This window comes from Raphanus sativus, chromosome 7 (assembly GCF_000801105.2).
Source record: "Raphanus sativus cultivar WK10039 chromosome 7, ASM80110v3, whole genome shotgun sequence".
Taxonomy (NCBI): Eukaryota; Viridiplantae; Streptophyta; class Magnoliopsida; order Brassicales; family Brassicaceae; genus Raphanus; species Raphanus sativus.
In genome coordinates, this window is record NC_079517.1 from 468,143 (window position 1) to 486,685 (window position 18,543).

Here is an 18,543-nt window from a genome sequence, read left to right on the forward strand (position 1 = left end):
CAAACTGCTGTCTCACCAACCAGCGCTCCCGTGACTGGTCTCCCCTTCCTGCTCTGTATCTCTGTCGTTGGTTCCATTGCTAGCGGCGGCCCTCCGACAACGTCGGGGGAGAACCCGGTGAGATTTGGCCAAGGAGCTCTTGTTGGACCGGAGAAACTATCTATTTGAGTCATTTTTAAAATATACGAAAGTAGCCCGATCTAATTATCTAAAAACATCTTTTATCTAAAATAATCATAAAACAAAATTTAAACTTTATATACATATTTCAAATGAAAATAATAATTTAAAGTTGATTTATGTAAAAAAATTGATTCAAAATATACATATATTCGAAATTTGATTTTTACTAAAATATTTTCTAATAGCCATTATTAAAAAAAGTTTTCAATAGATATAAGAAAAATACAATACAAAGCTCATTTTCATATACGAACTTAAATTATGGTTTTTATATTTCACATTAAATTTTAAAAATATAATATATGTGATTATTTATATGAAGATACGTATAAAACACTATTATTATATGATTATTTATATGATGGTACATACAATATACGATTAATTATATGATGACACATATATGGTATACAATAGTGACTAGGTGTGAGTGTTCAGGTACCCATTCGGGTTCGTGCCGGATCTATTTGGGTTTTGGATTTATAGGGTCAAAGATTTTAGTCTCATTCAGATATTTTTATTGCAGTTCAGATTCGATTCGGCTCTTTGCGGGTTCGATTCGGGTTCATATAACCATTTAAATTATTTTAAAATTTTAAAAATCATTATATACTTTAATTTCTTAAAATATATAAACAAAATAATATATTACATAAATTTGAATAACATATTTTAAAATACCTAAACTTAACATATAAATTAGTTTGGTTTAAATAATTATTTTAAGTATTTTGAGTATAATTTAACTATTTTAGAAATTTAGTTTTGTCTATTTGTATATATTTTCAAATATTTAAACCAACTTAAAAGTATCATAAATATATATTTATATATATTAAATCTAAAAATAATTAATAAAACTATATAAATTTATTTAGGACACATTCAGATACCTAAAATACTTCGGTTTAGGTTGCGGTTTGATACCACTTTTTGGATCAGGATCTGTTCGATTCTTCGGATTCAGTTTTTTTCAGCTTTAATATTAATATGAAAAACAAATAGCAACATAATTAAAATGATATATAAGACGTGGACGTTTTTTAATTTGCTTTACTAATCTATATAAAAATACTAATTGTTATGTCAAACTACATATACACTAAAAAGTTGGATCATTTTCGGAAAAATGGCTTTTTCATACATGAAGAGTTTCTAAAAGTTCGAAACATACCTAAACTCTCGAGTTTGTTCCATACATACATAAACTCGTTTTTACAGTTTTACCATACCCAAACTTGACCTAACCGATGTAAACCAACTTTGACCGAGAATCCGTGAGTCAGCTGTTAACTATAACAGATGACAAAACGACATCATTTTGTTAAAAAAAAATTAAACAAAAACTCTTCAAAGACGTTGCTTTGATAAGTTTCTTCTTCTTCCTCGTTAACTCACGACAGAAACAAACAAATTGGAGAAAAACTGAAAAATCATTTAAGAAACTATAAATTTATAGTTTCTATCGGTTCAAAAAAAAAAAACTATAAATTTATAAGAAGTACTATTTGAAACCTTATCGATGCTGAATCAAAAATCAACAAAATTATCAAATACGTAATAGTTATAAAATTCGAGGCATAACACCAAAACAAAACAAAAAAACATCCAATAACTAAACACAATCATATAAGCCAAAGCAAAACTACAAAAAAAAAACAGCAAAAGTTCAAAACAAAACGTCTTAAACTTGTGACTCTTGGCTAAGTCCTTCCCCCTGAGAAGAAGCGGACTTTTTTGGCTTCCTATAAACTGATGCACCACTGTTTGGACATTTTAAAGCATTGTGACCTGTTAACCCACAATGTCCACACCTAACTGTCCTTCCTTCCCTGCCAACTTTCACCTTCTTCTTGGGAGATTCTACAAATTTTAATTTCTTCTTTGGTGATTCATTTTTGCCTTTGATCCTCTTTTGCTTCTTCTTGCGTCCTTTAGTTTCAGGTCTTGTTGGTGGTTGGAGCCTAGATTCATCAGATTTGTTCCAAAAGCGCATGCCAGTAACTGGTGAGATGGAATCATTATATATGTTACGCCATTTGGTTGTCAAGTACCAATCTGAAACGTAATCTTCAGCATTCCACTTCATTTGCATGATAACACGCAGAGCATGACGACATGGAATACCTGTCATATCCCACTTTCGACAGGTACATGTCCTTTTTCTCATATGCACGCTATAGCCAGTGGAATTCTCGCGCACGTCGAATACTCCATTAGCTCCAGCAACGGCTCGACAGTTCTTTTTATGCAATGACTCGTCAGCAATAGTATTTGCCACTTTCAAACTATACTTTCCCTTGTGGTTCTCCGCTTTCTTCTTCCGTATATCAATACGAACCATAGCCAGTCTCCTTATTGTCTCAAGCATCTCCACTAAAGGCATCTCTCTTGCCTTGTTGACTGTGTTGTTATACGTCTCAGAGAAGTTGTTGTGAACATCTTCACAACATGCTGTAGTTGTGAAGTAAGCACGGCTGCAATTTTGAGGATTCTTCTCCATCAAGGTCTCGTATACATCAATGTCATACTTCTTTCATTTCTTCAATGACTTCATCATACTCAGCAGTTGTGAAACTCTTAGCAATTTTCCAAAACAGTTTCTTCATTCTAGCTTTGCCTGGATGCACTCGTGTAAGGTTTCCATATATGTGACGTGCACACATACGGTGTTCTATGTTTGGCAATTCTTGATCAACAGCAATAAGCAAGCCCTGTCATAAGAGATGAGATCCAATAGTTAGGAAAGGAAATGATAAATGAACTTATAATGCTGAGATAATATACCTTTTGCCTATCTCATATAAGTGTAAATCCATCTCCATCATTGATACCCAAATCCACTTTTAGTTTCCTAATAAACCATAACCAATTATCTGTGTTCTCCACTCCTACAACTGCCCAAGCAACAGGATAAAACTGATTATTTGCATCTCTTCCAACGGCTGCCAATAGTTGGCCTTGAACGTTGTTCTTCAGAAAACAACCATCAATCCCAATGATCGGACGACAATAAGCACGCCAAATGTCGCGGAGTGCTTTAAAGCACACATAAAAACGATCAAAGAGCACTACATCTCCATCTCCAGAAACTGTCCCAAGCTCTACAGTTGATCTTGGGTTAGTTCTGTGACAAAAACGTAAAGAGTTAGAGTTTTACTAACTTGCATTTAAACCAAAAAACCATTTGAACTTACCTCAACAGCTCATTCTTGTAGTCTTTTAATCTCGTAAATTGCTCATCATATTCTTCTTGAATCATCTTTAAGGCTTTGTCCTTTGCTTTTCTACATTGGTTATGATTGAGACAACCAAATCATAGCGTTCCTCTAGAGATTCTTGCATAGCTTGTGGCCTAAAATCAGGATCTCTTCTAATGTCGTTCAAGAACAACTTAGCAATTATCCCATCCTTCACTACTTTGCTAAACCCATCTTTGGTACAAGAATGTTCATCATTGTAGAATTTCACCATGAATAAACCAATAGGTTGTTCAAAAGAGCAGTATATTCTGAATGGGCAACCTCCACCGATTGTACACTTGACTTCAGATTTCTCAGAGCCCCATCTTGTGTACTTCACATTCCAACCTGTCTTGAGCACGTAATCAACCACGGCATCTTTGAACTCAGCTATGCTATCAAAGGTTTGCTCCAGCCTGATCTCTCCACTGAATTTGGTGTATCTATCATAATGTCTCCGTGTTTCTGCTTCTTCACCTTCCTCACAGTCCGAGTTTGGAGGAGTATCTTCGGAATTGCATTCTTCTTCTTCCTCAACAAAGCCTATTAAATTATTCTCAACTCGAGCTTCCTCCTCACACATTTCACCACCATTATCACTAGTGATAACATTCTCATATTGAGGAGCCTCTCCACTGCTATTAGCATCATCATCTTCATCTTTCTCCAAGAAAACCTCAAACATTTTTGTCGAAATAGCTGCTTCGCACATCCTCTGAAAATTCTCATCACCATTGCACAATATCTTCAGATTCTCAAAGCTCTCATACAGATGCTTATACCATACTCTTTGTTCATATAAAGACACGCCTAACACATCCACCAAGTAAACAAACAATTCACGAGGATCGCAGTCAATGGTCTTAACATCGCCTCCATCATAACCAAGATTCTTCCCTGAGTTCCTCCACTTTCCATTGTAGTAACAGTTGAACAAGACAGACACAGAGCTGAAAAAAATATAATAGACATCAAAAATCACAGAACTTAAGCCAATTCTCCAAAAAAAAAAAAACTCAGAACCCAGAATCGAGATTTCAAATTGATAAAAACTGGAAAATCTACTATTTACCTCATATTCCCTAGTCCTGAATCAATAATTCTTCAGAACTCTTCGCTAGCTCTTGAAATTTTCCCGAAACCCTAATTGCTTCAGTTCAGTTTTTCCCCAATTTGTTTCTGCAGTCTGTCGCAAGTTAACGAAGAATAGAAGAAACTTGAATAATTTTTCAGCAAAACGACGTTGTATTGACGTTTTTGGTTATTTTTTTGTTTTAACTCAAACGACGAAGTTTTGTCATCTGCTACAGTTAACGATTGACTCACGGATTCTCGGTCAAAGTTGGTTTACATCGGTTAGGTCAAGTTTGGGTATGGTGAAACTGTAAAAACGAGTTTATGTATGTATGGAACAAACTCGAGAGTTTAGGTATGTTTCTAACTTTTAGAAACTCTTCATGTATGAAAAAGCCATTTTTCCGATCATTTTCTAATAAATTATCAAATGACACATGAATTATATATCATTTCATTTTATTTGTTTGAATAACCATTAGCAATGTACACACAATTAAAAAAAATGATTTTTAATCACATAAATTTTAAAAATGATATTCGTGCGATTGCACAGATCAAGATCTAGTTATGAATTAAAAAAAATTCTTTCAGTGCAAGATTTTGCTACAAAAATTGACACTTCAGTATGTGTGATTGTAAGCTAAAATTGTCAATACGAATATTAGTTACACTAATTAATACAAAATATTTCTTTAGATAACCAAATATATAATATACTAAAGTTTTCGAAAACATAATTAACATATTTACTCAACTAATAATACTCCTTTAGTTTTTCTTTATCTGGCATTTTATAGTACAATTTAATAAAATATTAATAATTTTTCTACGTAACCACCATTCAACCAATAACAAAACAAATTATTAAATAGAAATGGTTTCATAACTTAAAACTAATAAAATTTACGATAAAAACTTAAAATGTTATCAAGTTTGGAACAAAAAAATTATCTAAAACGTCAGATATAAAAAAAACGGAAAGAATAAACAAATTGACATTTTAACGAATTTCCAAAATTTGGTAAAATAATTTTGTTATATAAATCCTCCTGATCAGGCAAACATCCTCAGCAAATGATCTCGTTTCTCACTAAAATAAACAAACAAACAAAAAATAGTGTTCAAAATTTTGCATAGTCACATGATGGCAGTTCAAGTGTTAAAAAATATTTACCGTACCTTTATTATTGTAAATTTATTTACAGTGTTTTTTTCAGCACAAGTTTCTGATTCCATCGTGACAATGGAATGTATGAAAAATTGCATCATAAACCAATGCATAAAAACATCAAAAGAAGCTACTCCAGGGACATGTGACACCTCTTGTAAGGTAATGTGCGATCCGAAGAAGAATGGGCATTACAACAAGAATTTTATTGGTATGGAGTATCAAACTCCTTTTCAAAGGTTATGCGAGGATTTTGGTTGGTTCTGTTGACAAAAAAAGGTTGGTTCTTCAAAAAGCGTATTTGCTAAGTGGGAACATGAAAATTGTTAACTTTTCCAATGCATAATTTTTATATCTAATTTTGCATGTTTGATCGATTAATATGTATTTTACCTTTTTATAATAAAATATTTAACATGACAAACAGTAAAAATTCTATAAATTAATATTAGATAAATAAACACTATAAATTAATAATTCTTTTTAGTTCCAATTTGAATGGATTTAAAATATGATACAAATCGATAAGATAATAATTTATTTAAGATATTAAAATATTAAAAGGAAGTTTTTTCATTTGTAGTGAATATAAGAAAACCGATAACCATTATGATCAAGCTGTTTGTAGACAGCGGCTATCAACCGGTAAAAAACAATGTAACAACGAATGAATATATTTCAAGTAGGGATGTCAAAATGAGTTATAACTCATGAACTGGCCAGGTCAGCTTGATTTTTCATGAGCATGATCTTGGTTTTTAGGCTTTTTAATAACTGAGCTTTAATGATCGAGTTTAAATTAGATCACGAGTTATATGAACGATCTTTAATGATCATGAGCTAACTAACAAAATTTGATCGTTTTTATACTTAATACATATATACATATATATATATTGACTTCTATTTTTCTTATGTAAAAATGGTTTCTAAATTAATCATATTTATCTTCTAATATTAAAATGTAAGACCAAAAAAAAAAAAAAACACGTCTAGATCTTTTCAGATTAAACAATTTCTGGGTCTTTTCAGATACACGAAAATGTAAGACCAAACCAATAAAATTAAATAATAACAGTTTATAAAATAAAAACCTTATAGAAAAAAAATTATAAAATAACAAAATTATAAAACAAACTAAAAGCATAAAATTAAAAAATATAAAATTTATAATATAAAAACTTATAAAATAAAGTTTATAAAATAAATATTAGAAAATAAAAACAATAAAACGTATAATTAACAACTTATAAAATATAAAATAAAAAAACTTATAAAATAGCCAAATAAAAATTTGTAAAATAAAAACTTTTAAAAATTACAAACTAATTGTAAATAAAACTTATAAAATAAAAATATAAAACTAGAAATTGTAAAATTGAAATTATAAAATTATAATTTTTTTTATAAAATAAGTATTATAAAATATGAAACAATTAAACTTATAAAATATAAATTATAAAACAAAAAATTATAAAATAAAAAATAAAGAATAAAGAAATAAAAAATAATAACTTATAAAATAAAGTTATAAAATAAATATTAGAAATAAAAAATAAAAAATTAAAACTATAAAATAAAAAATATAAAAAGAAAAGTTAACAGATAAAATCTAATAAAAAAAAAATTAAAATAACAAAATTAAAAATTAAAAGTAAAATTTTAAAAACTAGCAACAACGCTAGCAATTCGTCTATATCTTTCTAAGCAACACTTTTGTCTATATCTTTCTAAGTAACACTTTTCGAGTCAAAATCACCTAGGTCTCATGGTGAACCGGAACGCGTGGTCATTGCGCTATCTGTCAAGTGCTGGCAAGCTAGTAACGCTGAAGTCGGTCCTAGTTGCTATCTTATCATATGCGATGACATGCTTCCAGCTGCTATTTGATTTATGTGAAAAGACTTCAACCGGTTTAACTTTTAGCTGCCACTTAACTTATGTGAAAAAACTTTAACCGATCTAACTTTTAATTTGAGAGGTTATAGATAAGAAGTCAATTTGCAAACAATAGTATAGATAGATTAATTGGGTTTTTAAAGATGGAAAATTGTTTTTTCTCAAATACAAATTTGTAGTAAGTTGTAGTAACTAATCAAATACAACTTGTAGACACAACAATCGTAGTTCATCAGTCATCATAGCGGTTGCAGAGTGTTCTTTTTCAGAAATGGATTTGAAAAAAGAAGAGAATATTTGTTGAAGGAACAAAAGAAAGAAGACAAATATCAGTAAACTACAATATATATGATCCAAAACCAATAGCTTATACAAACAGTGGGTTATTGTTTTACAAAAGTTTACAACATCTACAACCACACCCTCCAACTCATGAACCAAATCCTTTGTGTCCTGAATCCACAAACCACACTATACGACGACAAAATAACAAACAATCAATTTGTCTGTCGGTGTGTTCGTGGAATACTAGTGTAGTAGTATCAAAGAATCAGACTTTGAGAGTAAAGAAAAACTGTTAACACACACGTGATATATAGACTGATAGATAGATTGACCCAACAAGGATGATGAGAACCTTACAAGTTTTTTCTTTCTTCCTGCTGACATTAGCAGATTTCCCGTTAGCTATCCCTCGGTGTTTTTATGTCGTTATCATCCGTTGCAGCAGCTGTTTTACGGACGAACTGGCCACGGACACGAGGTCGTTGTTCCGCTAGTTTTTTCCTGCTTTGGTATCTTACCTGAGTAAAATAAAGAAACCATTTTTTATCTATCTATCACCCAATAAGGCAACAATTGTCAATATTTCAAATACAATGGATTTATATATTAAGTGTCTGTCAGCGTTAGTATATGTTGTATTGTGTATCTTAAACGATGAACAGAATACATAAACACGTGAATATTTTGAAATGTAAAACAATCAAAAAAGCCTTAGGTTGATCCAGAAATTACCTTCTTTCTGAAGCACCTCTCCTTTCTCTTCTGGCGGAACTTTGTCAAAGCTGCTTCTCTTTGAGAGATCTTATTCTCATCTGCTACATTCCCACTTCCACTACCATCGCCGCTTCCGCTTCCGCTTTTGCCAGCACCATTTTCACTTCCCATGTTCACTCCTCCAGCATTCATGCCATTACTGCTTCCATACGGCTCATTGCTTCCATGACCACTACCTGATCCACTTCCATTCACACTGTAATTCACTGTGTTGTTGTTGTTGTTACCTTCAACCGTCTCATTGTACACATTTGAGGATCCATATTGTGGTGGTAACTTCCGCTCAGGGACGTGAACCGGATTATAGGAGGAGTGATGATGATCACAGGGTAGAGGCTGAAACAATGAACGCTTTGCTGATGAAGATCCTGCTGGGCTTACTTTTGGATCTCCAGGCTTTGTGAAAGCGTTGTTCACAGTTGTGGAACTCATTTCCACGTTATTGCTACCGACGCGTGAGTGATGATTATCGGGGAGACTCTCGTTCATGTTTGAGTGACAATCACATGCCGCTTCAGTCCTTTTTATAAGTTCTTGGCAATTATTATCATGACGAGCATTGCTTCCCAAGTTCCCGCCAGAAATCTTATTGTTGTTTAAGGCTGGATTATACCTGTGTTCAAGTCCAACAATATAACATTCATTTATATATAAAGACACAACTTTTAGGATTTGTTTATGATTGATTCTACAGTAAGTACCTTGAGAAAGCTGAACCCTCTGAACGCCTCAGCACATTGCGGTCCTCTCTAACTATTGTCTCATCATCTTTAGCTCCTCTATGCCTCTTTGAACTATGTTCAACGTGCATTGGCTCTTCAGGGTTTTTGATGACAGCTTCATTGATGTCTACAGTTTTGCAGTGTGTATTAGGTGCCTCGGGTTCTCTGTTATCTTGAAGGTGACGACTGGACATAGCTTTGAAACCCGAGCCTTCATCTCCATGCATTTGTTTACTTGAACGGCTTTCACTATTGAGGTCCAAAGGTCCCTTTCCAACGCCAATGGTTTTGGTTAGGGGTTCATCTTTTGGCTCCAGTGTCAGATCACAATTTCTATCAATACCAATCTCCAAGTCTCTACCCATTGTGATATCTTCTGCAGAAATTATTAAAAAAAAGTATATTCAATATCATATTTTCAAGTTTGTGCTAAAGAAGAGCAAGGAAGCAACTGAGAGATCATAGCTTCCTTTCTTTACCAATTTTTTCATCTTGTTCTTGAGTCTCCTTTTCAGCAGGTGCTGCAATCAAGTGGTTACCGGAAACCTCGGGGTTGGAATGTACCACCTGTGCGCAAGTGCTATCAACTCGATCCCACGGAGATACCGCTCGTGGACTGTCATCAACCTCCACAGCTTTTTTCGTCCAAGAGCTCTGAAGAAAAGATATATATAAATACAATTCTAGGTTTTACAAGATAAATCATCTAGAATTGGTTAATTAAGTGCTTCCACCATTTACAGGGAAAACTTATCATATATAAATTGCACAATCTTTCTTACCTGAGCACCACTCCCATCACTACTTCCATCACTGGCATTCAGGCCGTTGCTCTCATTTTCATTCTCACCACTGCGTCCTGAGTCGTTGTCAGATTTTATAACAGTCTTTGATTTCACAGACTTTTGAGTTTGATGAGTTCCGCTTTCACTTCCACTGCCGCTAGACTGCAAACAAGAAACAAAGGAAAACCATGAGAAACCAAAAAGTAGATACCAATCCACAATTTGACAATGACTTCATCACATCAACCAGATAAAAAGCAACTAGCAACCCTTTTTTCAGATATGAGCAAAGGACTTACACTCTGACATCTTCTCCAAACATGTTGCCAAAGGATTTTAAGCTCGTTTTTTCTTATGGGCTTAACGAGAAAGTCAACTGCTCCTTTTGACAAGCACTTAAAGACCAGCCCCATTGAGTCATGAGATGACATCACTGCAACACAAATCTCACAAGGGAATGTAGTTAAAAGCATCACAGGGGAAGCTTAAGAAGTACCAACAAAGCGTGTGTAACTATAAAAAAAAGTGACTGATGTAAAACAACAGACAAGAGACAAAGCACTCACTGATGACAGGGATGTTCCGACGGGATTTGTGATTCAAGATCTTGCATAAGAGGCCGATACCAGATAAGTAAGGCATGACTACCTCGGTCAACACAATATCAATATGATTGTTTAGATCTTCCAACACCTTCCAAGCTTGTACACCATTTGCTACCTCAACAACTGCCATGAAAAAACAATAACAAAAAAGTACCTTCTCATTAGCAGTTAATCGGATGCAAATAAATTCAAGATAGGCTTCAAAACTTTACCTTCATAACTACAATTACGAAGAAGCGCAGTAACGATGTAACGAGTACAGTCATCATTCTCCACCAGCAACACTCTTATGGTTCTCACATGAAGAAACCTTTCCCAGCAAACAGTGGCTGCTGTCTGTTGCGACTGTGGAATCTGCAGTCCAGCTGAGGAGCCTTGCCCAGCCCCTCCACTCCCATTTCTCACATCCATAACGATTCCATTCGCTTTATCTTCTCCACTATGCCTCTCTTTCGTCTCTACGGGTTTTTGATCAGTGATTGGGTAACGCGAACCACCCTCACCGTCCTCATTAACATTCATCACACCAGCTCTGCTTCCCTGTGTTCCAAAATGAGATAAAAAAAATATTTAAAAAATGCTTCTCCTCACCACTCTAACAAGACAACATCAATGGCCCTAAACCAAACCTGAAACCCCTAATTTCGATAAACGCAAAAAGCTAGAGGAGTTATCAGGTTAACATAACAAAGATTTGATAAACACCAATTTTGAACCAGCATAGCTAGACAAAGTCCTTTTGTTTTAGATTACTGCAAAATTACCAAAACCTAAAAACTGAATCTCTCGACCTAATCACATCAAACAAAAGCATCTGAATTCTAAGCGGGAGCTGATATTACAACAATCAAATTCTAAAACGAAGAATCGAGCTCTACCTTTGCAACCAGAATTACAGATCCAGCACAAGCAGCTAACGGTTGGGAAAGAGAAACATGGGAATCAATAATTAAGAAAGGAAAGCAAATACACAAAGAATCTGAGCTTCTCTGCTAACAGAAAGAACAGAGAGTGAACCAATTTGATTTATCTCCCAGAGAGTGGATATCGGAGACGACCATAAGCCACGGAGTTTTTTTCCGGAGATAGATAGATATTAGAAACTTTGTCGCGGAACCAAAAAAAGAAATAAATAACTGAATTATCTGACGTGGATAAAACTAGAGGTCCCGAACGTCCGATAAGACCCACGTCAGATCGGATATTTCCACATCATGCATTCGCAAGGATTGCTGACGTGGACGGTATCAAAAACACTCGTTCCGGAGGCTAGTGGCGGATCTCCAGATCTTTTCGAATTGACACGTCGCGTAGTGGGTAGGGAACGCCAGGTTTAATCTCATCTCGTCCGTCGATTAGATTCTGGCGAAAGAGGCTGCGTTTAAAGATTTTATAGATGTATATTTATATTGGGCTCAAGATATGGGCCGCAAATTAGGCTTTTAAGAAGAAATCCAATAAAAATAAGAAACGTCGACAGCAGGGTTCGAACCTGCGCGGGCGAAGCCCAATAGATTTCAAGTCTATCTACTTAACCACTCGGACATATCGACTTCTTGTTATGTCTGCCTGACTAGACAGCTCACTAGTAGTATCTACAGTCGCTTATACTGACCTAGAAATAGCCTTTCACTCGCTAGAAACGTTAACCACTTAACCTAGCGCAATATTTTCCCGCCATTGTTAGTAGCAGCAGTACTCTCTCCGCCGCCGCATCTCCGCCACCGTCATGGCCGATAAGAAGAAGCGAAAGCGATCTAAAGATGCCCAAGAGGAGGATCTTCCTTTCAAAAGCATACTCGAATCAGATGACGTTATCCTTAAACTTCTCAAATCCTACATCTCCTCTTCTCTAACCTCCGCCGCCGCCGGAAGCAGCGGCGCCTCCTCCTCGTCCTCATCGAAGCCACTGACTCTAGCTGACCTCTCTCTCTCATCCTCCTGCCGTGAAGTTGCAGATCTTTCCCTCTCCTCAGTCCAGACGGAGATAGAGACGGTCATCGTTCAGATCGCCCGCTCCATCCTCGCCGGAGATGGATTCTCCTTCAGCGTGCCCTCACGCGCCGCCTCTAACCAGCTCTATGTTCCCGAGCTAGACCGCATAGTGCTTAAAGACAAATCTACTCTCCGTCCCTTTGCATCAGTTTCTTCTGTCAGGAAGACAACCATCACCACACGAATCCTCGCTCTTATCCACCAGCTCTGTCTCAGGAACATTCATGTCACTAAGCGTGATCTCTTCTACACCGACGTTAAGCTTTTCCAGGTAAAGTTTCTTCCTTTCAGTTTTACACATTCCAAACTCTCAGATTTGATAATAAAGATAGTCACTTTTCGATTCGAACGAATCTCTCCGGCTTTGATTCTGTGTAGTTGAACAGAAAAGTTTCAATTTTGGAATATTTTGGAACCAATTTGCAACCTTGTTGAATTTCAGGACCAGACACAGAGTGATGCTGTGTTGGACGATGTGTCCTGTATGCTCGGCTGCACAAGGTCAAGCCTCAATGTAATTGCAGCAGAGAAAGGTGTGGTAGTGGGAAGGCTCATATTCAGTGACAACGGAGACATGATAGACTGCACAAAGATGGGAATGGGTGGGAAAGCTATTCCACCTAACATCGATCGGGTTGGAGATATGCAGAGTGATGCTATGTTCATACTCTTAGTTGAGAAAGATGCAGCTTACATAAGGTTAGCTGAAGACAGATTCTACAACCGTTTCCCCTGCATCATCGTCACTGCAAAAGGCCAGCCCGATGTAGCCACGAGGCTGTTCTTGAGGAAGATGAAAATGGAGCTTAAGCTTCCGGTGCTTGCCTTGGTGGATAGTGATCCTTACGGGTTGAAGATCTTGTCGGTTTATGGGTGCGGGTCGAAGAACATGTCTTACGATAGTGCAAACTTGACTACACCTGATATTAAGTGGCTTGGGATCAGGCCTAGCGATTTGGATAAGTACAAGATACCTGAGCAGTGTAGGTTGCCGATGACTGAGCAGGATATCAAGACTGGGAAAGATATGCTAGAGGAGGATTTCGTGAAGAAGAATCCTGGGTGGGTCGAAGAACTTAACCTGATGGTGAAGACAAAGCAGAAGGCTGAGATTCAGGCGTTGAGTTCTTTTGGTTTCCAGTATTTATCAGAAGTTTACTTGCCCTTGAAACTGCAGCAGCAGGATTGGCTCTGATCTTCAGCTTACTGTCTTGACAAGTTTACTGATTCAAGCTTTATCAAAGATCGATATTTGGTTTTTAAGTTGTGCTGTACGAGTTTAAACAGAACTGAGAAGATATTTGTAAGCTGCTTTATTCTGAATGTACACAATGTTTGAATCGAGATATTGCAATCTTTACTCATTATTTTCTGCAATTTAGTTTGAAATTTGCATAGAATACAAAGATGATTAGTTGTATGTACCAGTCAGAATCAACTACTTTTTGCGCAGCAACCACTTATGCAGCGACGCCTTTGTCACCATCAACCTCCCCAGAATTGCAGGCCTCCTCGTTGAAGATATACCAACAATCCACTTGGTGTTCTTTGAAGTATCTTCTGTATTTTGGTCTGCATCATCATCCACATGCCGGGCATCCTGTGTTATATCTAGCACAGGTCTTTGTCCAGCAGGAAGAACCACAAGAGACAATTCATCTTTTAGGAGCTTTACTAGCACATCTTTCACATCAATCTCTTGCTTCCCTGAATCGGTATTTGCTTCACAGGTTCCTAGGATGATCACCAAATCATCTTTCACAACATCACCTGCAAGAGAGAGATTCAGTTAGTTACAATAGTGCATTTTATATATAAGTCAAATACATGTGATTTTGTCTAAACTTTTCCCGTGGTTTGATACTTGTATGGTCCCATTTGAAGTGGTTACTGAGTCAAAACAGTAAATGCAAGAGAGAGGATGTATTGGTTTGTGTGTATTGATTCTTACCTCGCGTATAGTCTTCCTTGATCATTCGCAAAACTGCTAGAACAACAAGTCGAGCCTCAACCTGTTAAGACATGAGCATATGCTTCAGGAGTTGAATTGACAGGACTGTAAGCTCAAAACTACTTCGATGCCTCATTGGTTGTCATCATTAGCTTACCTTGGTAAGTCCTTGAAGGTCAATTGCAAGGTGTCCGGATGTTCTCTCTTGCAAGTGGGTAGCTACTTTTTCAATGAGTAGACTTACAGGTCTCCCAAAGTCAGTACCTTCCTGGTCGCTTGCTTTGTTTAGGCTTTGGCTGTTTTCCTGAATGACTCCTTCGCACCACTCCTCAATAAGTTCCTTGAGAAAGTGATCGTTAGGTTTATACCTGCAATATTGTTGGTTTTGCTTGTGAGAAGAGAGGAACGTCTCTTCACTTTCTAAAAATGCAGAACGTTCAAGACGAGAAATAAAAGTAGACCGTAAAACTTGATTGCACTTACCCTGCTTTTCGCATGTCCTGATATATGGCTAAGCATTGCCGCACTTCAAGTAAAGAACCGTATTTGCTTCGCGCTTTGAGAAGCGTATTATAGGTCACCTGAGAAACAAATTTCTGGACTCAGATACGCTGAGATCAATTGATAAACTGCTTTCCCTGTCCTATGTAAATGCAGTCCGCATACAAGACTTTATATACTTAATTTCGGTCCCTAAGGTGGCGTGATGGATAAACAGTCGAATCATTTTGCTAGAGCTAAAGTATAAAGCAACAAAGAGAACATAAAAAGCTATAAAGGAGAGTTACCCAGTTTGGCTTTATCTGATATCTCCTCATCTCCTCGAACAAAGAAAATGCCAGCTTCAAACTTTTATTTTCCGCGCAAATCTGCAAGATAATATGTTGAATCTTCATACCTCTGAATTGAGCAATAACTAAGAACGAGGGAGTAATGTCAGCACTACTAAGAGAGAGATTAATACCTTGATAGCTGTTGTGTAGGCAACAACATCAGGTCTGGTTCCATCTGAATGCATAGTTCTCAAAATCTGTGCTGGAAGAAGAACTCCTGTTAGGGAACTTATAACATTTCTGCATCAATTTCTAAAATGATACTTAATATGGATCCAAAGCTTATAAACTGAAGCAGGACGTATGATCACCTTAATTTGACTTCTCTGTTTTAAGGAAAGACATCTCAAGGACGGAACAATGTTAAAAAAAAGTAAGAGAAGAGTTAACTCACCCGTACGGCACCTTCAACATCGCCTGAACCTCCACATATATCAATCAAAGTCGACCATGTTATTTGATTAGGTGCAAGACCTAGGCTCTTCATCTCGTCCATCAATTCTTTTCCTCGATAGTAATCGGTACCACAGGCTTTCAACAGTATATTATATGTCGCTGTTGTTGGCTTGAAGAAAAATATATTTGAAGCTTGGATATAAGGTGAAGAATTGCTTTTCACCAAAGACCCTGGACCATGATGGTTTAATTTATTTGGGCTAAGAAAACCTCCTTTACTACTTATATCATCTGCATATAAGGGTTCCTTTGCTGAGCTTCCCTTCCAAGATTGAAAAAGACGAAAGGCTCGATCATATTGGCAAGCTTCAACGCAAGCATGCAGTAGGATGTTGAAACATTGAGAATTGGGCTCACACCCAGATGCAAGCATTTCTTCAAATAATTGATTTGCCTGCTCTACTAAACCTGCGTTGGCACATGCGCTGATTAACGACGACCATGTGTGAGTATTTGGGGTTACACCAACAGATTGCATATCCTCTTTGACTTTCAGAGCCATTTTCCACATCTTTGCATCTGCAAAAACCTGATCTTGAGGCATTATTTAGAGACTCAAGGGACACAAAAGCAAAAAAATAATAAAAAATGGTAGCCTAACTTTACCAAACATGCTAATTTTATACCTTTATAATAGTACAATATGTAAAGGCGTCCAACTTGAGTAGTCCAGAGGATTCCATTCGCTTTGCTTCTTTGTATATGTCCTGGGCGAGATCAACTCGTCCAGCCAGGCAACATGTTTTCAGTAGTATGTTGTAGGATGTCATGTCAGCTGTAACATTAAGTTTCTGCTCATGACATGTAGAGTTTGAAGGTCAGTGAATACGCACTCCTAAATCTGAAACAGTTCACCTACTCATATCTAAAACCAACAGCAAAAAGCATTTTATCAACTCGAATAACTATCTAGGACAGTTCACCTACTCATACATTTTCACTTAAATTACATAACGTTATCAAGGGATATAAAGAAGACATACCTGCATACTCTTGTATACTTTTAGTGTGTACCCAAGATCATGGGAATTAACATTCATTAGGCTGTTCATAACAAAAATATTTGGCTTAATGTCTTCTTTCAGAAGATCCTGCCACAAGAATTTGAGTTAATTTCAAGTCACAGTTGCAGGATGGCGACAAAAGTAAATTGCACCAAAAAGAAGAGAACGCATAGACTTATGTAGTTGCAACATAATGGTCCATTTAAATAATGATACTTATGTAAAACTCAGGTATAATCAGGGAATTACCTCATATATGTACCTCGATTTGACATAATCACCACAGAGGCCACAAACATCTATCATAGTGCGGTATATATACATGTTAGGAGCATCTAAAATCTGTTTGCAGGCTTCGTACGCTGTCATTACAGAGCCCATATCTCCTTTCTTCCCAAAACCAAGAATAATCCTACAAAGCAATATCTCTGTATGCGGCAAAAGACATGCGTATCTGCATTGCATATTCATCAAACCATTAGCACACACACTCTACCAAGCATCCTTGTGCCTTATTGACTCAACAAAGACCAGAGTCAACAGTAGAACAGTTACATTCTGCATTTTCAGAACCATCAAACTAAATAACTCTATGAGAAGACAAAAACAAGCCTTACCTAAGAGCTAACTGAGGATCAGAAATGTCAACACAAATCTTGATGACATCAAACGGATCCACCAGGTCTTTGATTTTGAATCTGAAACCTGAAATATCAATCAGCCGAGGTTCAAAGACTGGTTTAACAGCAAAATGTAACATCAAGATTGATATATTATCATATAGTATCTACCCGCAAGTATCTCCATCAAGTCAATAGCTTTCTCAACTTGCAGAGAGTTAGCCATTGCGCGAAACTGTTTCCTCATTAACTTCACAGACGAGTCATCGACGAGGTCCAACGGAGCAATCCCTACCTTCTCAATTCTCTTCAGAGTGTAAACCACGCTCTCCACCTTCCCTTGTCGAAGATTCAACTGTATCCCTTTCGTTAAGAGATCAGAATCAACTATCGAAGCGAATCGCGCCGCAGTGGCTCCGGACTCCGCAGCCAAGGTCTCGGCGATGAGAGCTACGTCTTGTATCCGGCCGTCCTCGGCTAGCTTCGAGGCGAAATCGGCGTAATACTCTACGGAGCCGTCTGGAGTCCATGATACGGCGTCAGGGAAGTGAGTTGAGAGAGTGTTCGACGAGGAGAGTGAAGCTGAGTGTAGTTGCTTGGTGAGAGAAGAAGTGTATTTAGTTTTACGGTTGTGCTCCGGTGCGGTGGCGTAGCAGCGACGGCGGTGGTGGTGGTGGTGAGGATTGGTTATGACGGAGGAGGAGGAGGAGCCGAAGACGATGACAAGGTCTCTCATTCCTCGCCAACAGTTGAGATCATCATCATCATCAATCACTGGTGGCTCACTCTCTCTCCTTTTTATTTTTTTTTTAATTTTTTTTTCTCAATTTGGATTGGATTGGATTGGATTGGATTTGAGAGGCTGTTCTTACAACTCCTGAACCGGACCGGGTTTATGGTGGTACAGTACACCGGTTTGGCATTTAATAATTGAAAAAGAAAAG

General features: G+C 36.7%; 5 protein-coding genes and 1 non-coding gene across 8 annotated transcripts; 1 reads left to right on the forward strand and 5 right to left on the reverse strand.

Moving 5' to 3' along the window:
- Positions 1–1,729: 1,729 nt before the first annotated feature.
- Positions 1,730–4,637, reverse strand: LOC108816034 (uncharacterized). The gene is made up of 4 exons (XM_018588595.2): positions 4,498–4,637; positions 3,381–4,375; positions 2,971–3,310; positions 1,730–2,897 (listed from the first exon to the last, which is right to left on the reverse strand). The coding sequence occupies exons 1-2, from the start codon at positions 4,500–4,502 to the stop codon at positions 3,448–3,450; spliced, it is 933 nt and encodes a 310-aa protein (XP_018444097.1). The 5' UTR covers positions 4,503–4,637; the 3' UTR covers positions 1,730–2,897; positions 2,971–3,310; positions 3,381–3,447.
- LOC108815067 (uncharacterized) lies at positions 1,868–2,686 on the reverse strand. Its single transcript, XM_018587727.1, has one exon. The coding sequence runs from the start codon at positions 2,684–2,686 to the stop codon at positions 1,868–1,870; it is 819 nt and encodes a 272-aa protein (XP_018443229.1).
- A 3,259-nt stretch (positions 4,638–7,896) lies between the features above and the next one.
- On the reverse strand, positions 7,897–11,848 carry LOC108817653 (two-component response regulator-like APRR7). 3 transcript variants are annotated; one of them, XM_018590398.2, is made up of 10 exons: positions 11,619–11,835; positions 10,953–11,280; positions 10,702–10,863; positions 10,435–10,568; positions 10,133–10,297; positions 9,830–10,004; positions 9,330–9,726; positions 8,587–9,241; positions 8,212–8,372; positions 7,897–8,040 (listed from the first exon to the last, which is right to left on the reverse strand). In XM_018590398.2, the coding sequence occupies exons 2-9, from the start codon at positions 11,260–11,262 to the stop codon at positions 8,253–8,255; spliced, it is 2,118 nt and encodes a 705-aa protein (XP_018445900.1). In that variant the 5' UTR covers positions 11,263–11,280; positions 11,619–11,835; the 3' UTR covers positions 7,897–8,040; positions 8,212–8,252. The 3 variants fall into 3 exon arrangements, with proteins under 3 accessions (XP_018445900.1, XP_056846669.1, XP_018445899.1); XM_056990689.1 differs by having other exon boundaries at positions 7,897–8,372; positions 11,711–11,848; XM_018590397.2 differs by having other exon boundaries at positions 7,897–8,372.
- Positions 11,849–12,211: 363 nt separating this feature from the next.
- On the reverse strand, positions 12,212–12,293 carry TRNAS-UGA (transfer RNA serine (anticodon UGA)). Its single transcript has one exon. It is a non-coding gene; the product is annotated as a tRNA-Ser (tRNA).
- Positions 12,294–12,373: 80 nt separating this feature from the next.
- On the forward strand, positions 12,374–14,116 carry LOC108817698 (DNA topoisomerase 6 subunit A). Its single transcript, XM_018590455.2, has 2 exons — positions 12,374–13,006; positions 13,178–14,116. The coding sequence occupies exons 1-2, from the start codon at positions 12,470–12,472 to the stop codon at positions 13,928–13,930; spliced, it is 1,290 nt and encodes a 429-aa protein (XP_018445957.1). The 5' UTR covers positions 12,374–12,469; the 3' UTR covers positions 13,931–14,116.
- Positions 14,030–18,420, reverse strand: LOC108817697 (pentatricopeptide repeat-containing protein At5g02830, chloroplastic). The gene is made up of 12 exons (XM_018590454.2): positions 17,771–18,420; positions 17,597–17,684; positions 17,229–17,433; positions 16,959–17,066; positions 16,602–16,766; positions 15,914–16,504; positions 15,651–15,716; positions 15,475–15,555; positions 15,170–15,267; positions 14,844–15,054; positions 14,687–14,747; positions 14,030–14,505 (listed from the first exon to the last, which is right to left on the reverse strand). The coding sequence occupies exons 1-12, from the start codon at positions 18,333–18,335 to the stop codon at positions 14,174–14,176; spliced, it is 2,571 nt and encodes an 856-aa protein (XP_018445956.1). The 5' UTR covers positions 18,336–18,420; the 3' UTR covers positions 14,030–14,173.
- Positions 18,421–18,543: the final 123 nt, after the last annotated feature.